The 23426-nt window shown below is 52.7% G+C and overlaps 2 protein-coding genes across 2 annotated transcripts; both read right to left on the reverse strand.

Annotated features, from left to right (window-relative positions):
• Window positions 1-15905: 15905 nt before the first annotated feature.
• LOC138076395 (ubiquitin carboxyl-terminal hydrolase 17-like protein 6) lies at window positions 15906-17507 on the reverse strand. Its single transcript, XM_068968531.1, has one exon. The coding sequence runs from the start codon at window positions 17505-17507 to the stop codon at window positions 15906-15908; it is 1602 nt and encodes a 533-aa protein (XP_068824632.1).
• A 3029-nt stretch (window positions 17508-20536) lies between these two features.
• Window positions 20537-22138, reverse strand: LOC138076396 (ubiquitin carboxyl-terminal hydrolase 17-like protein 6). The gene has a single exon (XM_068968532.1). It carries the CDS (start codon window positions 22136-22138, stop codon window positions 20537-20539), a length of 1602 nt encoding a protein of 533 aa, XP_068824633.1.
• Window positions 22139-23426: the final 1288 nt, after the last annotated feature.

A 23426-nucleotide genomic window follows, 5' to 3' on the forward strand; every position in this document is an offset into this window, starting at 1 on the left:
AGAGGGCAGAACAATAAAATTGCCAACCAGGAAAACTCTATTCACCAAACTTATCCTTCAAATATGAAGGGAAAAGAAAGGCTTTCCTAAAAAAGGCTGAGGGAGTTCATCACCACCAGACTTGCCTTGCAAGGAAGCTGAAGAAGTTCAAGCAGAATAAAAAAGATGCAAAGTAACACACGAACACACACAAAAGTATATAACACACTAGGTAAGGTAAACATATGCAGTCAGATTTAGTTAATTCCGATTACTTAGAAGAGGGCTATGTGAACAACTTTAAGTGTAAAGGCTCAAGGAAAGGATGACTAAGAGTAACTACAGCTAATCCACCTTATTACCAAACACAGCATAAAAGAGGGAACGGGACCATCAAAGCCTTACAGAGGATGAGGTGAACGGGGGCCGCTTAATTGGCTAATAAAGACCGGCTGCAATCAGCACAAGAGAAACGGCTTTAGGTATACATTTTACTGTAAGCTTCATGGTAACCACAGTAAAAATCTAGAGTGGATGCAGGAAATATAGAAAGGGGAAACAATACCCCGATGAAGAGCCACCAATTTACAAAGTCAGAAACGAAGGGAAGAGGAATCAGTGGAGACAAACAACAACCAGAAAGCATCACTCAGATGGCAGGAGTCGGTTCTCACACATCCACACCCAGTCTAAATGCAGCTAGAGTGGGTGCACCAATAAAAGGACACAGATGCTTACAAAAGAAAGACCCGACTATATGCTGTCTACAAGAAACTCACTTCAGCTTTAGGGATACAGAAAGGCTCAAAGCGAGGGGATAGATGAAGATATTTCACAGGAATGAAAACAGAAAGAAAGGGGGCGTTGTAATTCTTATATCAGACAAAATAGACTTTAAGAAAAAACGATACAAACATCAAGGAGGCCATTGTATGACAAAGGGTTAATACATCAAAAAGTATACATACACACACTCCTACATATGCAAACATATGAAACAACATTGGATCACCCAAGTATTTTAAGCAAACAATAACAGATCTATAGGAAAAAAAATAGGCAACATTACAAAAATGCAGGGGGTTTCAACATCTCACTCTCAGCAATGCATAGATCCTCCAAACAGAAAATCAAGAATGACATGTTGGAATTAAACCAAACTTTAGACCAAATTAAATTGAGAGACATATAGAGAACATTCCACCCAATGGAACCAGAATACACATCTTCTCAGGTCTACAGAAAACCTTCTCCGTGGACAGATAACGTGACAGATAGGACATAAGCAAGTTTAAGCAGATGTCGTTGTTGTTGCAGATGTTGTTGTAACGTCACTCAGTTGTGTCTGACCCTTTGAGACCTCTGTCCGTGAGATTTCCCAGGCAAGAATCCTGGAGTGGGTTGCCATTTCCTTCTCCAGGGGATCTTCCTGACCCGGGGATCAAACCCAAGTCTCTTGCATTGGCAGGTGGATTTTGTACCATCTGAGCCACCACAGAAGCCCCCAAGAAGTATATATTACATATATTACAAATAATTTTATTCCTTTAAAGACAGTAAAGTGCTGGCTTAAAAATTGTGCACAACCTAAAAGTTTAGAGTTATGTTTTATTCAGCAGGAATTTTTAGGATTTCAAAACAGGGAGAGAGCACCTCAAGAAAACCCAAGGGAACTGCTCTGGGGTGAGGGGGGAGCCAGGTGATGTAGAAGTTTTGCACAAAGGTCAAGTAGTCAGAACATCAGCGATTATTGTTAATTAAAAGAAAGCCAGATATCTCAAGTGAATGAATTTGGCACTTTTCTATGTGTGGGAAGATGCAAGAGGCTGGGCTCAGTGAAATCACTCCTTTGACATGCATCTCAGCTGTTTGGGAACAGGACCCTGTGGTTTTGTTCTGGAAGGAATAGCAGTCTTTATTTATTTATTTATTTGGCTGTGCCAGGACTTGGCTGTGGCACATGGGACATTTTAGTTGTGGCATATGGGACCTAATTCCCTGACCAGGGATGGAATCCCGGCCCCCTGCACTGGGGGGCACAGTCTTGGTCTTGAAGTAGGATCTTATTTCCCCATCTAGGAAATGAACCTAGCTGCCAGTCCACCAGTGGCTAGAGGCTACAGGCTAAGTTCCTTGATTCTTACTCCATTTGAAAGCAAAAGTGTTTCAAGGAAGGAAAGACTGCAGAGCAGGTGCAAAGATTTTATATAGAGACACAGCGCAACATACAGGAGAGCACGCAGAGAAGTAATTAATTACGTCAGAAGCACGACGGCAACACAGACTGGGAGAGGGGCACGGGTGTGCTGAACGGGGAGCGCAGTCAGGAGCCGACTTAAAGCGCTTACACAGGAGTGCCCTTATATGGGGCCTTGTTCACATTTGGCCAATTATTTTGTTTCTTTTCTCACACCTGGCTGGTCCTTCGACCCTAAGATGCTTGTGCACATTTTTGCTAATATGGATTCCACCACACAGGCCAGTAGGTGTATGTCCACACTTATGGTGTGGGACTCCCCTCCCTTTCTGACCCTCAACAAGCCTTCCTGCACATGCGTGGACAGAGATGTCCTCTTAAGGAGTGGGCACTATATCTCTTTACCTCAGCAGAGCTCAGTGTTTGCCACTAGCTTTGTCCTTGGAGTGTCTGGGTGAGAGCAAATCTTCAACTTGACTCCCCGTGACAATCACCAGGTGTCCAGCCTGGGACCCATCTCTATGCTACCGCATTTTCCCATCTTGAGTTCCCTCGGGGCTCGCCATGGGGCACAGCTGCAGTCTGAAGGCTGCCAAAGGGCAGCTAGCCTCTCCCTCCCGAGTCCCCTCAGGGCGTCACCAGCTCAGCTTTCCTGGCGGCTGCAGCGCTGATGACTGTGAAGTCGTTTGTTACTGATATTGTTGTAGCCACTCATTCCGGGAAACAAACTCACTCGGGACAATGCAGATACTGGAGTGCAGTTGACTACACCGGCGGGCCCAAGGCAGAGTCTCCTCTTAGCCAAGGACCCCGACCAGCATTTGTGAAAATCTTTTATACCCCATGTGTACGTGTCTGAACCCACCACCCCAAATTCCTTCAGACGTACATAAACCAAGGAAAATACGACCCCAATAGCCCCATCATTCACGTGCTATGTGCTCATGTCCTCAAAGAGTCAAACAATAAGCCAAATATCAATAAGCCCGAGGTTACACTCCGATACAGAAGATTTTATGGCCTGTCTGGAGGAAGGGCTGATAGTGTATGTTTTCTCTTAGGCGATGAGTAACCTAGATACGCTCTTCAAGGTTCTCCTGTCTGGAGGAAGGGGGATAGTGTATGTTTTCTCTTAGGCGATGAGTAACCTAGATAGGATCCTCATGGTTCCCCTGTCTGGAGGGGGTCTTTTCCTTCTGTTGTTGTTTTCATAGGCATTAAACCCAGAGTTCAGAGTCCATTGGAAAGGTGCTGAGCATGACCAGCATGAACAGGCCTAAGATGGAGTCCAGGCCCTATGAATTCCTTCTTCATTATGGCAGGAAATATTCCATTTCTCAATGGGAAAGCAAACGTATAATACATTCTGATTCCTTAAAATATAAAACCTGCCGACTCAACCACCATGAAGGATTTTAGCACTTTTCTAGATACCAGGAGATACAAGAATTGGTCTTATAAACTTGACTCCTGAAAATATCTATCTGAAGACTTGTTCCACCAGCTTTTCCCACAGTAGAGAGGCTTCATTTCTGCTCTCCACCCTGAACTCCTTTCAGGGGGTGTTGAAAATCAGCAGCTGCAGCAGCACATTATTTAATCCTTGCAGAGGCAGAAGGCAAGTGACCATTGCAAGTGCCAATTCGCGGTTGACAAACCTAACCTAGTGCGTTTTAATACAGCTCAGTTCTACCTTTTCAATATTTTCTCAACTACTTCCACATGATATCACTGTCAGCTACAATCGGCACTTGTAAAGAGCACTCGCCAGGGACTGACCCGCAGCAGGGGATTTGCCAGCTGCCTCAGGGGAGACGGAACCCTGTGCTGCTGAGGCTGCCGACCTTCAGCATCTGCTGAGGGGGATTCAGGGTGGAGAAGCAGGCACCCTGCTCCAGGGAAACTGGCGGAACAGGCCTGTTAGATAGTCAGATATTTTCAGGAACTGATTTCTTGATCCCAATTCTTACATTTCTTCATATCTAGAAAATCACTAAATCCCTTCACGGTGACATCGTGACCAGCAGAAACCCTTTTGTAAAATAAGCGCTTGATTGCACTGAGCTCCCCATTCACCAACATCCTCTATATTCACCTTCCCCCACTGCCTCTTCGGAGCAGACTCTCAGAGTAAGCTGAGGCACTGCCTCCCGGGCTGCAGGCCTCATTCTGCCCCGAATAGACTTTAGCTTGGCAACTATCACATTGTGTACATCTCCAGTCTTCTCAATGAGCTCTCTAGTCTTTCTCATTCTATTGCTTTTCTCTATTTCTTTGCGTTGTTCAGTTAAGAAGATTTTCTTATCTCTCCTTTCTATTCTTTGGAACTCTGCATTCAGATGGGTATATCCCTCCTTTTCTCTTTTGCCTTTCACGTCTCTTCTTTTCTCAGCTCTTTGTAAGGCCTCCTCTGACAACCATTTCTTTCTTTGGGAGATGGTTTTGGTCACTGCCTCCTGTAAAATTTTATGAACTTCCATCCGTAGTTCTTCAGACACTCTATCAGACCTAAATCCCTTGAATTTATTTGTCTCCTCCACTGTATAACCATAGGGATTTAATTACATCATACCTGAATGGCCTAATGGTTTTCCCTACTTTCTTCAATTAAAGTTTGAATTTTGCAATAATGAGCTCATTATCTGAGCCATAGATAACTCCTGGTCTTGTTTTTGCTGACTGTACAGAGCTTTTCCATCTTTGGATGCAAAGAATATCAGTTCAGTTCAGTTCATTTCAGTCGCTCAGTCGTGTCCGACTCTTTGCGACCCCATGAATCGCTCCCTGTCCGTTACCATCTCCCGGAGTTCACTCAGACTCACGTCCATCAAGTCCGTGATGCCATCCAGGCATCTCATTCTCAGTCGTCCCCTTCAATCTGATTTTGGTACTGACAATCTGGTGATGTCCATGTGTAGCCATCTCTTGTGTTGTTGGAAGACGGTGTTTGCTATGACCAGCATGTTCTCTTGGCAAAACTCTGTTAGCTTTTGCCTTGCTCCATTTTGTGTTCCAAGACCAAACGTGCCTGTTATTTCAGGTATCTCTTGACTTCCTACTTTTGCATTCCAGTCACTACAAACAAAGCTAGTGGAGGTGATGGAATTCCAACTGAGCTATTTCAAATCCTAAAAGATGATGCTGTGAAAGTGCTGCACTCAATATGCCCCCCCAAATTTGGAAAACTCAGCAGTGGCCACAGGACTAGAAAAAGTCAGTTTTCATTCCAATCCCAAAGAAGGGCAATGCCAAAGAATGTTCAAACTTACTGCACAATGGCACTTATTTCACATGCTAGCAAAGTAATGCTCAAAATTCTCCAAGCCAGGCTCAACAGTATGTGAACCAAGAACTTCCAGATGTTCAAGCTGGATTTGGAAAAGGCAGAGAAACCAGAGATCAAATTTCCAACATCCGTTGGATCATAGAAAAAGCAAGAGAGTTCCAGAAAGACATCTACTTCTGCTTCCTTGACTATGCTAAAGGCTTCGACTGTGCGGATCACAACAAACTGTGGAAAATTCTTCGAGAGATGGGAATACCAGATCACATTACCTGCCTACTGAGAAACCTGTATGCGGGTCAAGAAGCAACAGTTAGAACATTAAATGGAACCAACTGACTGGTTCAAACTTGGGAAAGGAGTATGTCAAGGCTGTATATTGTCACCCTGCTTATTTAACTTATATGCAGAAAACATCATGCAAAATGCTAGGCTGGATGAATCACAAGCTGGAATCAAGATTGCCGGGAGAAATATTGATAACCTCAGATATGGAGATGACACCACCCTTATGGCAGAAAGCAAAGAGGAACAAAAGACTCTCCTGATGAAGGCGAAAGAAGAGAGTGAAAAAGCTGGTTTAAAGCTCAACATAAAAATAAAAATGAAGATCATGGCATCCGGTCCCATCACTTCATGGCAAATAGAATGGAAAACAGACACAGTAACAGACTTGATTTTCTTGGTTTCCTAAATCACTGTAGTTTGTTGACTGCAGCCATGAAGTTAAAAGATGCTTGCTCCTTAGAAGAAAAGCTAGGATGAACCTAGACAGCATATTAAAAAGCAGAGAGACTTTGCCTACAAAGGTCCATAGAGTCAAATCGGTGGTTTTTCCAGGAGTCGTGTATGGATGTGAGAGTTGGACAATAAAAAAGACTGAGCACAAAAGAACTGACGCCTTGGAACTGTTGTGCTGGAGGAGACTCTCGAGAGTCCCCTGGACAGCAAGGACATGAAACCAGCCAACCTGACAGGAAATCAACCCGGAATGTTCATGGGAAGGACTGATGCTAAAACTGAACCTCCAGTGCTCTGGCCCTGATGTGGACGGCTGGCTCATTAGAGAAGACCCTGATGCTGGGAAGGACTGAGGGCACCTGATGTGGAGAGCTGACTCATTAGAGAAGACCCTGATGCTGGGAAGGACTGAGGGCACCTGATGTGGAGAGCTGGCTCATTAGAGAAGACCCTGATGCTGGGAAGGACTGAGGGCACCTGATGTGGAGAGCTGACTCATTAGAAAAGACCCTGATGCTGGGACAGACTGAGGGCAGGAGGAGGAGGGGATGGCGGAGGATGAGACAGTTGGATGGCATCACTGACTCAATGGACATGAGTTTGAGCAAACTCTGGGCAATGTTGAAGGACAGAGAGTCTGTACTTCAGTCCATCGGGTCACAAAAGAGTCAGACACGACTGAGCGACTGAACAGCAACCCCTATGATGAAAAGAACATTTTTTTTTTTGTTGTTAATTCTAGAAGGTGTTGTTCTTCTCCGGCATTAGTGGTTGGGGCACAGACTTGAATTATTTTGATGCTGAATGGTGTGCCTTGGAAATGAACCGAGATCATTCTGTCATTTTTGAGATTGCACCCAAGTACTGCATTTCAGACTCTTTTGTTGACCTTGAGGACTACTCCATTTCTTCTAAGGGATTCTTGCCCACGGTAATAAATATAATGGTCATCTGAATTAAATTCGTCCATTCCCATCCATTTTAGTTCACTGATTAAAATGTTGATGTTCACTGTTGCTATCTCCTGTTTGACCACTTCCAATGTACCTTGATTCAAAGACCTAACATTACAGGTTCCTATGCAGTATCGTTCTTTACAGCATCCAACTTTACTTTCACCACGAGACGCCTCCACAACTGGGAGCCGGTTCCACTTTGGCTCAGCCTCTTCATTCATTCTGGAGCTATTTCTCCACTCTTCTCCAGTAGCACACGGGACTCCCACTGACCTGAGCAGGTTTTCAGTGTCATATCTTTTTGCTTTTTCGTACTGCTCATGAATGCTAAGTCACGGAAAATCTCAGTGCTCAGCCTATCTGCAGATGGCACTTGTGATGCTCTGATCCAGCCGTGCCTGCTCTCATGCCTAGGGTGTGTCTGACTCCTTGGAGCCATGCTTGAAGAATAAGAGTGTCATCTGGCTTTTAGGTCTTCGGGGGGGGGGGGGGGGAGATGCCTCTATTCTGTGCCACAGTGACCATATCCATTTCAATTCCTAGAAAAGAGCCCCCAATTTCCACCATCAGATTCTCCACTGGATGTTTAACCCATTAGACACAGAGGACAGCTGCTCTGCTTGGAACAGAATTTTCTAAACTACTATACAGCCTTGATCACAATCACAAATAACTGAAACAGAAGGTGGAAGTGGAAAATCTATGGGCTTTTCGCCATTTGAGAATAGGAGGCCAGAGTTAATTCCAAGGATCAATAGCCATCTGAAGCAATGGGATACAGCTGGCACACCTTGGAGCATGTCAGGCAGGGAATCCAGCTGTGCTTCTCCCTCATTTAGCGAATCAGCTGTAGCCACGCGTTCTGGGAAACAAACTCACTCAGAAGGACAATGCAGATAGTCAGTTCAGTTCAGTCGCTCAGTCGTGTCCGACTCTTTGTGACCCCATGAATCGCAGCATATCAGGCCTCCCTGTCCATAACCAACTCCCAAGTCTACCCAAACCCATATCCATTGAGTTGGTGATGCCATCCAACCATCACATCCTCTGTCGTCCCCCTTTCCTGATGCCCTGAATCATTCCCTGCATCAGGGTCTTTTCAAATGACTCACCTCTTTGCATCAGGTGGCCAAAGTATTGGCGTTTCAGCATGAACATCAGTCCATCCAATGAGCACCCAGGACTGGTCTCATTTAGGATGGACTGGTTGGATCTCCTTGCTGTCCAAGGGACTCTCAACAGCCTTCTACAACACCACAGTTCAAAAGCATCAATTCTTCGGCACTCAGCTTTCTTTATAGCCCAACTCTCACCTCCATACATGACCACTGGAAAAACCATAGCCTTGACTAGATGGACCTTTGTTGACAGAGTAATGTCTCTGCTTTTTAATAATACTGTCTAGGTTGGTCATAACTTTCCTTCCAGGAGTAAGCATATTTTAATTTCATGGCTGCAGTCACCATCTGCAGTGATTTTGGAGACCCCCAAAATAAAATCTGACCCTGTTTCCACTGTTTCCCCATCTATTTGCCATGAAGTGATGGGACCAGATGCCATGATCTTAGTTTTCTGAACGTTGAGCTTTAAGCCAACTTTTTCACTCTCCTCTTTCAGTTTCATCAAGAAGCTCTTTAGTTCTTCACTTTCTGCCATGAGGGTGGTGTCATCTGCATATCTGAGGTGATTGATATTTCTCCCGGCAATCTTGATTCGAGCTTGTGGTTCTTCCAGCTCAGCGTTTCTCATGATGTACTCTGCATATAAGTTAAATAAGCAGGGTGACAATATACAGCCTTGACATACTCCTTTTCCTATTTGGAACCAGTCTGTTTTTCCATGTCCAGTTCTAACTGTTGCTTCCTGATCTGCATACAGGTGTCTCAAGGGCAGGGCAGGTGGTCTGGTATTCCCATCTCCTTCAGAATTTTCCACAGTTTATTGTGATCCACACAGTCATAGGCTTTGGCATGCAGATAGTGGAGTGCAGTTTATTACACCGGCAGGCCAAAGCCAGAGCCTCCTCTTAGCCAAGGACCCCGACTGACTTCTGTGGAAAGCTTATCTACCTTAAGTGTACTCATCCCCCAATTCCTTAAACCTAGCCTGGGAAGTGTTAAAGGGAGACACAGTCAGGTTACAGCCATGATTCATAACCAGAAGTCAGCTGGTCAGACACTGCAGCCTACACCAATGGATTCCGTAAAGCTTACAAAGGTGACTGACTGTATAGGGGAGCATTACAATCTTTTTGGCAATGCAAAATCTTGATATGGAATCTCATGTTTGTCATTCTGGGAGGCCAGTTCGGTCAAAGACATCTTATCCCCATGGCTACTAGGTACATAGTCCTGAGAGAGAAGACTCTTGAGAGTCCCTTGGACTGCAAGGAGATCCAACCAGTCCATCCTTAAGGAAATCAGTCCTGAATATCCACTGGAAGGACTGATGCTGAAGCTGAAACTCCAATACTTTGGCCACCTGATGCGAAGAGCTGACTCATTGGAAAAGACCCTGATGCTGGGAAAGATAGATTGAGGGCAGGAGGGGACGACAGAGGATGTGATGGTTGGATGGCATCATCGACTCAATGGACATGGGTTTGGGCAGACTTCATCTCAGGCAGAGAGACGCCTCAGGCTGAGGGAGTTTCACCAGGCCCCTCTCCCCCAATAAGCATTTTTGAGATAGAATGGCACAAGGTGTGTCATCCCCAGCCATAAAACAATTGACATGAATACTGATTTGTTGAGCCATTATCAGCCCAAGGTTTGAGACAAAAGTTAGTCTTAGGCAGAACCGATTTGAAGAAAGTGGGATACCAAAGCAAGTACATAGTTTCATTAGCATAGCTGAAGAAAAACATTCCTAAGAAAAAGGCATTGTTTAGCTCAAGGTCTGAGAAAAGTTAGGTTCACAGAACCAGCTGTCACTTGCAGCTTATTTCTTCCTGCTGCTTTGGGGCCCCTGGCCTCCCTACTGAGGCTGCTAACACTCTCAGTTGTTACCATTAGCACCACCTGGCAAGCTCTCTTCATTTAATAGCTCATAAAAATAAAACAAAAATCATTTTCAAATAGCAAGTGATTCTTCTTATTGATTTTCCTCTAGTCAGAGATTCTGGGGCCAGCAACCTTTATCTGTGGATTTTCCATCATCAACATGTGTTCCTTGGGCTTATTTCACTTGGTCGTAAAGGGGAAATGTATGGCACATCACGGGGCGTGTTTTCATAGCCTGAGCATATACACAGCAAACACCCCTTCCACATTCCATTTACTTGCTGGGAACCACTTCCATGTGAATTATCTGTCCTTAGGGCTCCAGAAAATGTGTGCCTTTTAGAGGCTGCAGGTGGGGTATCCGAAAGAATTCACCTTCTGAGCAGAGCCCTTGGTCCAGTGTTGGTGCCTGTGCAGGGAGGCGGGACATAGGTGCGCTCACTGTCCCCGGGCCTGCACATGTCCTCTGACTGGTGCTGGGACAGGACAGGTGTCCTGGCCATCCTGCTACAAGCTCGCCTGCCTCTGCACATCAGGAGCACAGGCCTCCTGAGACCACTCGTGCCAACGACCCGCCTATTGTTGCTGGAGTCAGAGGACACGTTTGCCTGTGCCTGCGCTTATGCAGCTTCTTATCCAAGCCCTCTCGGTACAATTTGAAAACTAAAGCCTAGAAAGAGGCAGATTGTCAGGAACACAGTATGTGAGCAGAGGCCAGTAGGAAAGTGAGGACCCCAGCTCCCTAAGCCAGTTCGCAGTCCTATCCTTCATGCTTGCTTTGGAAGTGAGAGACCCTAAGTTCCTGGTGAACTCTACCAACCCGGCCCCATTTGGGCCATTATTCTCTGTGCATTTTCATGCTCACACAAGCAGGCACAAACAGAAATAGGGTCCATGGTGGGGGACGATGGGAGATGGTAAAGGAAGAGAGCACAGTGGCAGTGCTGGGAGCGCAGGAAGGGCTGGAGGCAGCTCTGCCATGGAGCAGGGGCCTGCACACCCCGCTCCTGGCAATGGGCGATGCATTCAGAAGTCCAAAGCGCGAGGGGGATTCTCCACGCTCCCTGAGTCCTGCCTGGGTGTGGGCCCTCTCCACAGTGTTCTCCAGTGAACACTGGCTCAGTCCCACAGTCCACTTTTCCAGGCTTTTAAACCCAGGCTGAGCACACACCCCATTCCCCAGTATAGACGGTGCTACAGGACAGAAGGACTTGCTTTCCTTTCCTAAACATTGTGTGCTTGCTATTGGACCCCCCCAAGGGTTCACTCAGTACGCTTGGGAAATCTGTCGACCTTGGTTCTCCACCTTTGACCCCTGTGTTCTGAGAGCTTGGAAAAATGCTTTCCACTCACAGAGGCCCCTCAGACGAGAGAGGAGCTGAAGGAACAAGGGCTTGTGGTGAGCAGGAGAGGGCACAGTTGTGGACTCAGAGTCAGGGTTCCAGAAAGGAGACCAGCCCTAGCTGGGTTCTAGAGGTTCTAATCTGAAAGTAGGAAGAAATTATTGTCCTGTGTGAGCCGAGGATGCAACACAAACAAACTAAACGCCAAAGAGAGGAGAGGAAATGAAAAATCAGAAGGCGATCCCTGGGTCTTTCCACAGCCCTGGAAGCCTGCCTGAAGCACACTTTCACCTCTGGAACTCTGGAGAGCCTCCGCCTTGAAGACTCGAATGAAGGGTCCGGTTAGTCCTACAATGCTAGCGCGGGCCACCAGGAGGCACCAGGTCGGGGTTGCTGGCTGAGCTTTGCTGGAGCAACTGGAGAGAGAAAAAGGAGGGCGGAGGTCATTGTGGCCATGCTCCCGCCTCAGAAACAGCATGCGCTTCCTAGTAAGAGTGATCATCTCAAGAAACTGACCCGGACAGAAGGGGAAGGGGAGCCCCAGGATCCCCCCGTTTATTTAGTCAGCACCCAGGCTGTGAGTACTCACTCTATGCCAGGTGACTCAGTGGTACCGAGGACAGTGCTGAAAATGACCAGTGGCCCCTGCCTTTCAAGAAGCTCTCGGTCTGGAGTGAGGAAAGAGAAAAGTATGGAAACCAGACGGGAAGGAAAAGAACAAGAGCTCTATAGAAAATAAAAAAGGGCGTTGTGAGGGAGGGCTTGGAGTCCCTGGTCAGGAGGGTCTAAAAGGCCTTGCTGCGGTGACCAGGCTGAAGGGAAGGCGCTGGGCCTGCACAATTCTAGGAGAAGCACGTCTGAGAGCAGGCGGCCCTCACACAGAGACATGGGGGCAGCAGTGAGCCGCCAGGTGAGGCTGGGAATGTGGGCGTTGTGTCTGGAGGGAGGCTGGTAGGCGATGGTGCTCGGGGGTGGGGTCAGTTCCTGGTTCCTGGTAGACCGTGCTTTCTGTTCCTCTCTGACAGCATTACTCCAAACTGCACTCTTAAACCTTGCCTATTAAACTCCTCACAGTCTGTGAGCCAGAAATGGCTTACATGGGGGTTTCTGCCTCAAAGTCTCCTTGCTGCTGTGGCAAAGAACTCAGCTTATATTGTTATGGAGCTTCAAAATCATTGCAGACAGTGACTGTAGCCATGAAATTAAAAGATGCTTGCTCCTTGGAAAAAGAGGTATGACTAACCAACACAGCATATGAAAAAGCAGAGACAGTATTTGCCAACAAGGTTCTTTGAGTTAAGGCTATGGTTTGCCCAATAGGCATGTATGAATGAGAGAAATGGACTACAAAGAAAGCTGAGAACCGAAGAACTGATGCTTGAAAACTGTGGTGTTGTAGAAGACTCTTGAGAGTACCTTGGCTGCAAAGAGGTAAAACCAGTCCATCCTAAAGGAAATCAGTCCTGGATGCTTACTGGAAGGACTGATACTGAAGGTGAAACTCCAATAATGTGGAAATCTGATGAAAAGAAATGACTAATTTGAAAAGACCCTGATGTTGGGAAAGATTGAGGTAGGAAAAGAAGACAATAGACGATGAGATCAAAGGATGGAGCCAACAACACCAAGGATATTAGACTGAAAACTCTGAGACTGTGCTAAGGATATGGAAGCCTGCCAAGTGGCAGTCCACAGGGTTGTCAAGAGAGGAACACTAGTTACTACAAACTGAAACGAAATGAATGAATTCATGCATGCAGGGGAATTCCGAGGGCGCACCATTCACATTCTAACACACTTCTGGAAACATATGTCTGCCCACCTACCCTCTCCCCTTTAGGGGTCTCCCCACCCCAGACCCCTGCCAGAGGACAACCCCTCCACAGACAACAAGAAACACTTGCCTCAACTTTGCTCTCGAGTGAGGTCCACTCCGATTTCTATGCTTTCTCACTGGACACTCTCCAGCGTTCAGGGTCGTAGAACCAAAAGCTGCCGGGAGAGGGGCACATATGCTTTTCTCCCTTCAGGGCCGTTGGCCAAGCCCCAAAGCGAGCTCATTCCGAAAGGCATAGGCTTGTTGCAACTTTGGTTGGATTCATTGCTTCAGCTCCTTTTATGTCTCCATTGCCTTTCGCCCTTGCTTTTCTACCTTCCATTTATTCTGATGGTTGTTGTTGTTGTTGTCGTTGTTTTCTTTGATTTTTGGGTTTTTTGAGGGGATTTTTTTTTGGTTTTGCATTTATTTTTTATTTTGTGCTCATTTTGTTATTTTTTTGTTGTTTTATTCTCTTTTCCTATTTTATATACACTAGTGGACTCATACAGTCGTCTTTCCAATTCCAGGGCTTAAAACGCGCTATAAGTCAAGGTATAAAAAAGGTTTCCCTCCTGGAGGAGGATGACTGTCGCTTTCCTTCTCGGTGTGGGACGGGTGTGTCTGTCTGCTCTCCCGTCCTGGACATTATGCTTGCCTTCCGGGACGATGGGGGTTTCACGGTCCGCGTGTTTCCCATACGTAGCCGAAGCGTTGATCCCGTCGATCCTTACTAGGAAAGAACGGCCCTGACCCCGCTTTCTTCCTTAGCCTGTTGCACCCCTCCCACCTCCCGCTTCCCCATCCCATCCCAGGACCCTACCGCTTTGTGCTTTGTCGCCCAGGGGCTCACACCCTTGCTGTCCTCTTGCCTCCTTCCCATGGCACAGAGAAGCGAGATCAGCCAGTATCTTTCTCGCTTTTGCACGGATTTCCCCCAGCGTGAGGCCACCTTCCCACTCGCTCTGCCACGCCGCTCCCGTCGCCGTTCTTCTCCTTCTCCTCCTTCTCCTTCTCCCTCTTCTCCGGAGGGGGGCGGGTGGGGCAAGCAGCAAGGCCGTTGGAGACGATGGGGCGGAGGAAGACGGGTGGTGATGATGAGGGAGGGCTGTGGGTGGCTCCACGTCCTCGCGCGGGGCACGCTTGTTCGTGTTCTTGGGGGAAGATACTGCTCATCATTCTTTTTCCTCTCCACGTGTGGAGGGCATGGTGTGCTGTAGGGAACCATGCGGGGGGAACGAGCCATCGGAACGTTCTCTGTTCCTTGCCAGGCCGACTGGCGCAGTCAGCAGCCAGAGTTGTCCCTCGAGGTCTGAGATGTTAAACCGCACATTCCCGGTCTGCCCTTTGCTGGAGGGTTTGGGGTTCGCAGCCGGCAGCCAAGAAACAGAAATGAAACGCGAGAGGTGATCGATAAGGGTCCTCAGGCGCCCCTCCACCACCGGGTCACGGGAATCACGAGGCAGTCGAGAAAGCAGCCAGGGGAGGACAGGTTCCCCACCGCCCCGGGCACTTTGGAGGCCGGCCGCATCTCCTCGCGTCCAGCGGCGTTTGTCCGGGGCCCAGCTGGAAGAGACAACGGACTGCCAGGCAGGCCGGGCTGAGTCGGAAGTCCAGTTGTCTTGCTATCCCAACCTAGGGTAGGCTCGGGTCTTTCCTCAGGGCGGGGAGGACCTTTGCTTTCAGAAATGAACGCTGCGCGACGGATCTCCACCTAGGCCCCGGTGCACTGCTGGTGGAGAGGTTTCTTTGGGACTAGCTGGCTCGCCTTTCTCCCCTCGGCCTTCGTGTCGGTGCTGGCGGTGCCGGTGGTGGTGCTCATGGCATCGTGGATCGCTTCTCCTGTTTGGCACTCGGCGCTTCTCCAGCATGCTCCTTGCACCGGAAATGGAGCCCCAGGGAACTGTGCGGACCAGCGTCCTGCCGGGGACGCACGGATCCCCGCCTCATTCCTGCCGGACACTCTGCCTAGTAGCACGAGGCCTCCCGAGGGCAGCCACCCATAAAGACTGCTGGCCCTTCTTCCCCCCGGACGCTGCTCGACGTTTGGGGCATTTTCGAGAGCCTGGCCGGCCGGAAGCACACGGTGCGTGGACCTGCACCCGCTCTTCCCTGCACCTCCCCGCCGAAGGGCTCCGGAGATCGTCTCCTTGCTCGGCCGGCTGTGAGCGTTCTGTGAGGCGTCTCCAGGCCGCGTCACTCACCAGAGGCCGGCGGTGCGGCCAGGGACTGGAGACGGGGGAAGAAAGGCAAAGCCACACCCAGAGTCCCAACCAGACAGGACTCCCCCACCCTCGCAGAAGTGGCAGGCCCTCGCACCGTGCTCAGACCCGCTCACGCACCCCATTCGCTCCGGCGACTTCCCAGCAGAGCCAGCCCTCGAGGGCTGAGCCGCTCAGGAACGAACCCGTTCCCAGGGACCACCGAGACCCCGGGCTCACTCCAGGCCCCGCCTTTGCCCAGGAGGCCGCATCGTCCTCACCGCCAGAGAGGAACTCGCTCCTCGTCGGCACTCTTGCTGCGTCGCCCAGGGCGTGCCGCACGCAGAGTGTGCCTGGGCGTCTGCACGCACGTGCGTCAGAGCCGGCCTACCGCCACAGCCCCAGAGATGGCCGCGGCTTCTTGTTCCTCCCCTTGGTCGCTCTGGCCCTCCCGCTGGCGCGAGGGCCGTGGCCGACGTCCGTCGGCCCCGGAAGCGGGCTGTCCGTGCTGGGCCGGTCGAGCCGGTGGTGCTCCTGTGCGGGCGGCGGGCGGTTTCTCCCATCTCCGTGTCTGGACCGGTGAATCACGACTGCGCCGGCAGGCAGGGCAGCCTGGATCTTGCGCAGCTCCAAGGCCGGCTTCGGTCGGTGGTGTTCTTGCAGGCGTCTCCACTGCTCTAAGCTCATCCCTTCGGCCTCTGTGTCCCCCGGGGACTCCTGCGACCCAGGAGCTCTGCCGCTGGCGTCTCCTGCAGGCTGCCCGGGGTCTGTGGGGTCAGCCCCGAGGGGGGCCGCTGCCCCTCGCCCAGCGCCCCCTTCCCACGCACCCTCCCGGGCGTAGAACAGGACGTAGGCGCTCTGGCTCAGGGCAGCAGTCTCGTCACAGGCGGTCACCTTGGCATCGTCCATCTTATACCACTGGCCGTTGCCCGCTCGGACGTAACAAAAGTAGTGTCCTCGCTCACAGCTCCACCCGGAGTGCACCAGCACGGCATAGAGCACGTAGCCCAGTGGCCCTGCCTTCCCCTCAGACGTGTAGGGCTGCACGTCCAGGCACTGGGGATAGCGCACCTCCTGAGCCCTTTTGGCCCCGCTCAGCTGTGTGAACCGCTTCAGCACCAGCACCAGGACCTGGGACGTGCTGTGCAAAGTCAACCTCTTGGTGGCAGGCACCTTCCGGAGACAAACGCCACAGTCATAGGCATTTTCCGCCTCCAGCTTCTCGGGCTTCACCAGCTCTCTCAGAGCTTGCTCCACACTCTGAGCCACCGTGATATCCAGGCTGACGTCCAGATAAGGGTCGAACGTGTCCGAGACACCGAGGCAGTGGAGACACTGGATCCGAGACCTCCACGTCCCGCCGAAGATCTGACGGACGACGCTGGTGTCCTCGGAGGCGTGGCCCGACGGCTGGGGTGCACTCAGGCACCCTTGCTGCATGCCATTCAGAGTGAACATCAGAAACTCGTGGGCATCTTCCTGCTGGTGTCTGTGGAAGCCCGCCAGCAGGTCCTTGCGGGGCCGGATCACCTCTCCCGCGTGAAGGAGGGCTCGGGTCACGTGAGCTCGCATGGCACAGAGCGTGCAGGGGCTGCCGGCCGCACAGAGGGTGGCGTGCTGCCGGGACACCAGCCAGCTGGCCAGGGGCGGCGTGTGGCTCAGACACTGCAGCGCCGCATTCACGTAGCAGGTGTTCCCCAGATTCTGAAGCCCAGCGCCCGCCCCCCACGGCCCCCTCCAACTCAGGGCGACTTTCTGGCCAGGCGCCAGCCCCACTGACCCAGGAGCCAAGTCACCCCGCTGGGGGCGCCCGACTGCCGGCGACGGCCCCTCGGGGACAGAGGGTCCCCGAAGGGCATCCGCACCAGCGGCGCTGGCCCGACAACCTTGCCCTCCGGCTGAGACGTTGAAGGGAGCCGGACACGCACCTCCCCCGTGCTCAGAAGCAGCCCCCGGGGCTCTGCAAACAAGGCCCACGAGGGTTTCCATCTCCTACCTGCAGCTGCACGCCGATGCCTCCTTCCCTCACACCGTCGTCTCCGAAAAGGGCCTTGGCCCCGCCCCCTCGGTCCTTTGGGGGCTTTCCCACAGCCCCACCCCCGCACGTGCAAGCTCCTCATTCGCCGAGGCGGCCGAGGGCCTGCCCACTCCCACTCCCGCCATCCAACCACCGACACTTTTCTCGGGGAATTCCCCGTGACGAAGCCCCGCACGCACTTCCGACCTGGCCCCCTGGACCAAAGGGTTCCGGATGCAAATGACTCGGGGCCGTTGGGCCTTCCAGCCTTGCCCGCTAGAGATTCACTGCGGGCCTTCCAAGTTCAGCACACAAATGCGCGCTGCAGAGGGATGCCGTGGGCTCACCATTCACATCCTAACACACTTGTGCAAACATATGTCTGCCCACCTACCCTCCCCCCTTTAGGGGTCTCCCCACCCCAGACCCCTGCCAGAGGACAACCCCTCCCCACACAACAAGAAACCCTTGCCTCAACTTTGCTCTCCAGTGAGGTCCACTCCGATTTCTATGCTTTCTCACTGGACACTCTCCTAGCGTTCAGGGTCCTGGCACCAAAAGCTGCCGGGAGAGGGGCACATGTGCTTTTCTCCCTTCAGGGCCGTTGGCCAAGCCCCAAAGCGAGCTCATTCCGAAAGGCATAGTCTTGCTGCAACTTTGGATTCATTGCTTCAGCTCCTTTTATGTCTCCATTGCCTTTCGCCCTTCCTTTTCCTTCTTCCATTTGTTTTGATAGTTGTTGTTGTTGTTGTCGTTGCTTTCTTTGTTTTTTTTGGGGGGTTTTCTGTTTTTTTTTTTTTTTGTTTGTTTGTTTCCTTTTTTTTTATTTTTTTATTTTTTTTACTAATTTTGTGTTCATTTTGTTATTTTTTTTGTTGCTTTTATTCTCTTTCTCTATTTTATATACAATAATTGACTCATACAGTCGTCTTTCCAATTCCAGGGCTTAAAACGCGCTATAAGTCAAGGTATAAAGAAGGTTTCCCTCCTGGAGGAGGATGACTGTCGCTTTCCTTCTCGGTGTGGGACGGGTGTGTCTGTCTGCTCTCCCGTCCTGGACATTATGCTTGCCTTCCGGGACGATGGGGGTTTCACGGTCCGCGTGTTTCCCATACGTAGCCGAAGCGTTGATCCCGTCGATCCTTACTAGGAAAGAATGGCCCTGACCCCGCTTTCTTCCTTAGCCTGTTGCACCCCTCCCACCTCCCGCTTCCCCATCCCATCCCAGGACCCTACCGCTTTGTGCTTTGTCGCCCAGGGGCTCACACCCTTGCTGTCCTCTTGCCTCCTTCCCATGGCACAGAGAAGCGAGATCAGCCAGTATCTTTCTCGCTTTTGCACGGATTTCCCCCAGCGTGAGGCCACCTTCCCACTCGCTCTGCCACGCCGCTCCCGTCGCCGTTCTTCTCCTTCTCCTCCTTCTCCTTCTCCCTCTTCTCCGGAGGGGGGCGGGTGGGGCAAGCAGCAAGGCCGTTGGAGACGATGGGGCGGAGGAAGACGGGTGGTGATGATGAGGGAGGGCTGTGGGTGGCTCCACGTCCTCGCGCGGGGCACGCTTGTTCGTGTTCTTGGGGGAAGATACTGCTCATCATTCTTTTTCCTCTCCACGTGTGGAGGGCATGGTGTGCTGTAGGGAACCATGCGGGGGGAACGAGCCATCGGAACGTTCTCTGTTCCTTGCCAGGCCGACTGGCGCAGTCAGCAGCCAGAGTTGTCCCTCGAGGTCTGAGATGTTAAACCGCACATTCCCGGTCTGCCCTTTGCTGGAGGGTTTGGGGTTCGCAGCCGGCAGCCAAGAAACAGAAATGAAACGCGAGAGGTGATCGATAAGGGTCCTCAGGCGCCCCTCCACCACCGGGTCACGGGAATCACGAGGCAGTCGAGAAAGCAGCCAGGGGAGGACAGGTTCCCCACCGCCCCGGGCACTTTGGAGGCCGGCCGCATCTCCTCGCGTCCAGCGGCGTTTGTCCGGGGCCCAGCTGGAAGAGACAACGGACTGCCAGGCAGGCCGGGCTGAGTCGGAAGTCCAGTTGTCTTGCTATCCCAACCTAGGGTAGGCTCGGGTCTTTCCTCAGGGCGGGGAGGACCTTTGCTTTCAGAAATGAACGCTGCGCGACGGATCTCCACCTAGGCCCCGGTGCACTGCTGGTGGAGAGGTTTCTTTGGGACTAGCTGGCTCGCCTTTCTCCCCTCGGCCTTCGTGTCGGTGCTGGCGGTGCCGGTGGTGGTGCTCATGGCATCGTGGATCGCTTCTCCTGTTTGGCACTCGGCGCTTCTCCAGCATGCTCCTTGCACCGGAAATGGAGCCCCAGGGAACTGTGCGGACCAGCGTCCTGCCGGGGACGCACGGATCCCCGCCTCATTCCTGCCGGACACTCTGCCTAGTAGCACGAGGCCTCCCGAGGGCAGCCACCCATAAAGACTGCTGGCCCTTCTTCCCCCCGGACGCTGCTCGACGTTTGGGGCATTTTCGAGAGCCTGGCCGGCCGGAAGCACACGGTGCGTGGACCTGCACCCGCTCTTCCCTGCACCTCCCCGCCGAAGGGCTCCGGAGATCGTCTCCTTGCTCGGCCGGCTGTGAGCGTTCTGTGAGGCGTCTCCAGGCCGCGTCACTCACCAGAGGCCGGCGGTGCGGCCAGGGACTGGAGACGGGGGAAGAAAGGCAAAGCCACACCCAGAGTCCCAACCAGACAGGACTCCCCCACCCTCGCAGAAGTGGCAGGCCCTCGCACCGTGCTCAGACCCGCTCACGCACCCCATTCGCTCCGGCGACTTCCCAGCAGAGCCAGCCCTCGAGGGCTGAGCCGCTCAGGAACGAACCCGTTCCCAGGGACCACCGAGACCCCGGGCTCACTCCAGGCCCCGCCTTTGCCCAGGAGGCCGCATCGTCCTCACCGCCAGAGAGGAACTCGCTCCTCGTCGGCACTCTTGCTGCGTCGCCCAGGGCGTGCCGCACGCAGAGTGTGCCTGGGCGTCTGCACGCACGTGCGTCAGAGCCGGCCTACCGCCACAGCCCCAGAGATGGCCGCGGCTTCTTGTTCCTCCCCTTGGTCGCTCTGGCCCTCCCGCTGGCGCGAGGGCCGTGGCCGACGTCCGTCGGCCCCGGAAGCGGGCTGTCCGTGCTGGGCCGGTCGAGCCGGTGGTGCTCCTGTGCGGGCGGCGGGCGGTTTCTCCCATCTCCGTGTCTGGACCGGTGAATCACGACTGCGCCGGCAGGCAGGGCAGCCTGGATCTTGCGCAGCTCCAAGGCCGGCTTCGGTCGGTGGTGTTCTTGCAGGCGTCTCCACTGCTCTAAGCTCATCCCTTCGGCCTCTGTGTCCCCCGGGGACTCCTGCGACCCAGGAGCTCTGCCGCTGGCGTCTCCTGCAGGCTGCCCGGGGTCTGTGGGGTCAGCCCCGAGGGGGGCCGCTGCCCCTCGCCCAGCGCCCCCTTCCCACGCACCCTCCCGGGCGTAGAACAGGACGTAGGCGCTCTGGCTCAGGGCAGCAGTCTCGTCACAGGCGGTCACCTTGGCATCGTCCATCTTATACCACTGGCCGTTGCCCGCTCGGACGTAACAAAAGTAGTGTCCTCGCTCACAGCTCCACCCGGAGTGCACCAGCACGGCATAGAGCACGTAGCCCAGTGGCCCTGCCTTCCCCTCAGACGTGTAGGGCTGCACGTCCAGGCACTGGGGATAGCGCACCTCCTGAGCCCTTTTGGCCCCGCTCAGCTGTGTGAACCGCTTCAGCACCAGCACCAGGACCTGGGACGTGCTGTGCAAAGTCAACCTCTTGGTGGCAGGCACCTTCCGGAGACAAACGCCACAGTCATAGGCATTTTCCGCCTCCAGCTTCTCGGGCTTCACCAGCTCTCTCAGAGCTTGCTCCACACTCTGAGCCACCGTGATATCCAGGCTGACGTCCAGATAAGGGTCGAACGTGTCCGAGACACCGAGGCAGTGGAGACACTGGATCCGAGACCTCCACGTCCCGCCGAAGATCTGACGGACGACGCTGGTGTCCTCGGAGGCGTGGCCCGACGGCTGGGGTGCACTCAGGCACCCTTGCTGCATGCCATTCAGAGTGAACATCAGAAACTCGTGGGCATCTTCCTGCTGGTGTCTGTGGAAGCCCGCCAGCAGGTCCTTGCGGGGCCGGATCACCTCTCCCGCGTGAAGGAGGGCTCGGGTCACGTGAGCTCGCATGGCACAGAGCGTGCAGGGGCTGCCGGCCGCACAGAGGGTGGCGTGCTGCCGGGACACCAGCCAGCTGGCCAGGGGCGGCGTGTGGCTCAGACACTGCAGCGCCGCATTCACGTAGCAGGTGTTCCCCAGATTCTGAAGCCCAGCGCCCGCCCCCCACGGCCCCCTCCAACTCAGGGCGACTTTCTGGCCAGGCGCCAGCCCCACTGACCCAGGAGCCAAGTCACCCCGCTGGGGGCGCCCGACTGCCGGCGACGGCCCCTCGGGGACAGAGGGTCCCCGAAGGGCATCCGCACCAGCGGCGCTGGCCCGACAACCTTGCCCTCCGGCTGAGACGTTGAAGGGAGCCGGACACGCACCTCCCCCGTGCTCAGAAGCAGCCCCCGGGGCTCTGCAAACAAGGCCCACGAGGGTTTCCATCTCCTACCTGCAGCTGCACGCCGATGCCTCCTTCCCTCACACCGTCGTCTCCGAAAAGGGCCTTGGCCCCGCCCCCTCGGTCCTTTGGGGGCTTTCCCACAGCCCCACCCCCGCACGTGCAAGCTCCTCATTCGCCGAGGCGGCCGAGGGCCTGCCCACTCCCACTCCCGCCATCCAACCACCGACACTTTTCTCGGGGAATTCCCCGTGACGAAGCCCCGCACGCACTTCCGACCTGGCCCCCTGGACCAAAGGGTTCCGGATGCAAATGACTCGGGGCCGTTGGGCCTTCCAGCCTTGCCCGCTAGAGATTCACTGCGGGCCTTCCAAGTTCAGCACACAAATGCGCGCTGCAGAGGGATGCCGTGGGCTCACCATTCACATCCTAACACACTTGTGCAAACATATGTCTGCCCACCTACCCTCCCCCCTTTAGGGGTCTCCCCACCCCAGACCCCTGCCAGAGGACAACCCCTCCCCACACAACAAGAAACCCTTGCCTCAACTTTGCTCTCCAGTGAGGTCCACTCCGATTTCTATGCTTTCTCACTGGACACTCTCCTAGCGTTCAGGGTCCTGGCACCAAAAGCTGCCGGGAGAGGGGCACATGTGCTTTTCTCCCTTCAGGGCCGTTGGCCAAGCCCCAAAGCGAGCTCATTCCGAAAGGCATAGTCTTGCTGCAACTTTGGATTCATTGCTTCAGCTCCTTTTATGTCTCCATTGCCTTTCGCCCTTCCTTTTCCTTCTTCCATTTGTTTTGATAGTTGTTGTTGTTGTTGTCGTTGCTTTCTTTGTTTTTTTTGGGGGGTTTTCTGTTTTTTTTTTTGTTTGTTTGTTTGTTTCCTTTTTTTTTATTTTTTTATTTTTTTTACTAATTTTGTGTTCATTTTGTTATTTTTTTTGTTGCTTTTATTCTCTTTCTCTATTTTATATACAATAATTGACTCATACAGTCGTCTTTCCAATTCCAGGGCTTAAAACGCGCTATAAGTCAAGGTATAAAGAAGGTTTCCCTCCTGGAGGAGGATGACTGTCGCTTTCCTTCTCGGTGTGGGACGGGTGTGTCTGTCTGCTCTCCCGTCCTGGACATTATGCTTGCCTTCCGGGACGATGGGGGTTTCACGGTCCGCGTGTTTCCCATACGTAGCTGAAGCGTTGATCCCGTCGATCCTTACTAGGAAAGAATGGCCCTGACCCCGCTTTCTTCCTTAGCCTGTTGCACCCCTCCCACCTCCCGCTTCCCCATCCCATCCCAGGACCCTACCGCTTTGTGCTTTGTCGCCCAGGG

The sequence above is a fragment of the Capricornis sumatraensis genome, chromosome 3 (assembly GCF_032405125.1).
Source record: "Capricornis sumatraensis isolate serow.1 chromosome 3, serow.2, whole genome shotgun sequence".
In the NCBI taxonomy this organism is placed as follows: domain Eukaryota; kingdom Metazoa; phylum Chordata; class Mammalia; order Artiodactyla; family Bovidae; genus Capricornis; species Capricornis sumatraensis.

Excerpts from the sequence above, each read along its gene's own strand:
- LOC138076395 (XM_068968531.1), bottom strand. The coding sequence starts at position 17,507 with ATGGAAACCCTCGTGGGCCTTGTTTGCAGAGCCCCGGGGGCTGCTTCT.
- LOC138076396 (XM_068968532.1), bottom strand. The coding sequence starts at position 22,138 with ATGGAAACCCTCGTGGGCCTTGTTTGCAGAGCCCCGGGGGCTGCTTCT.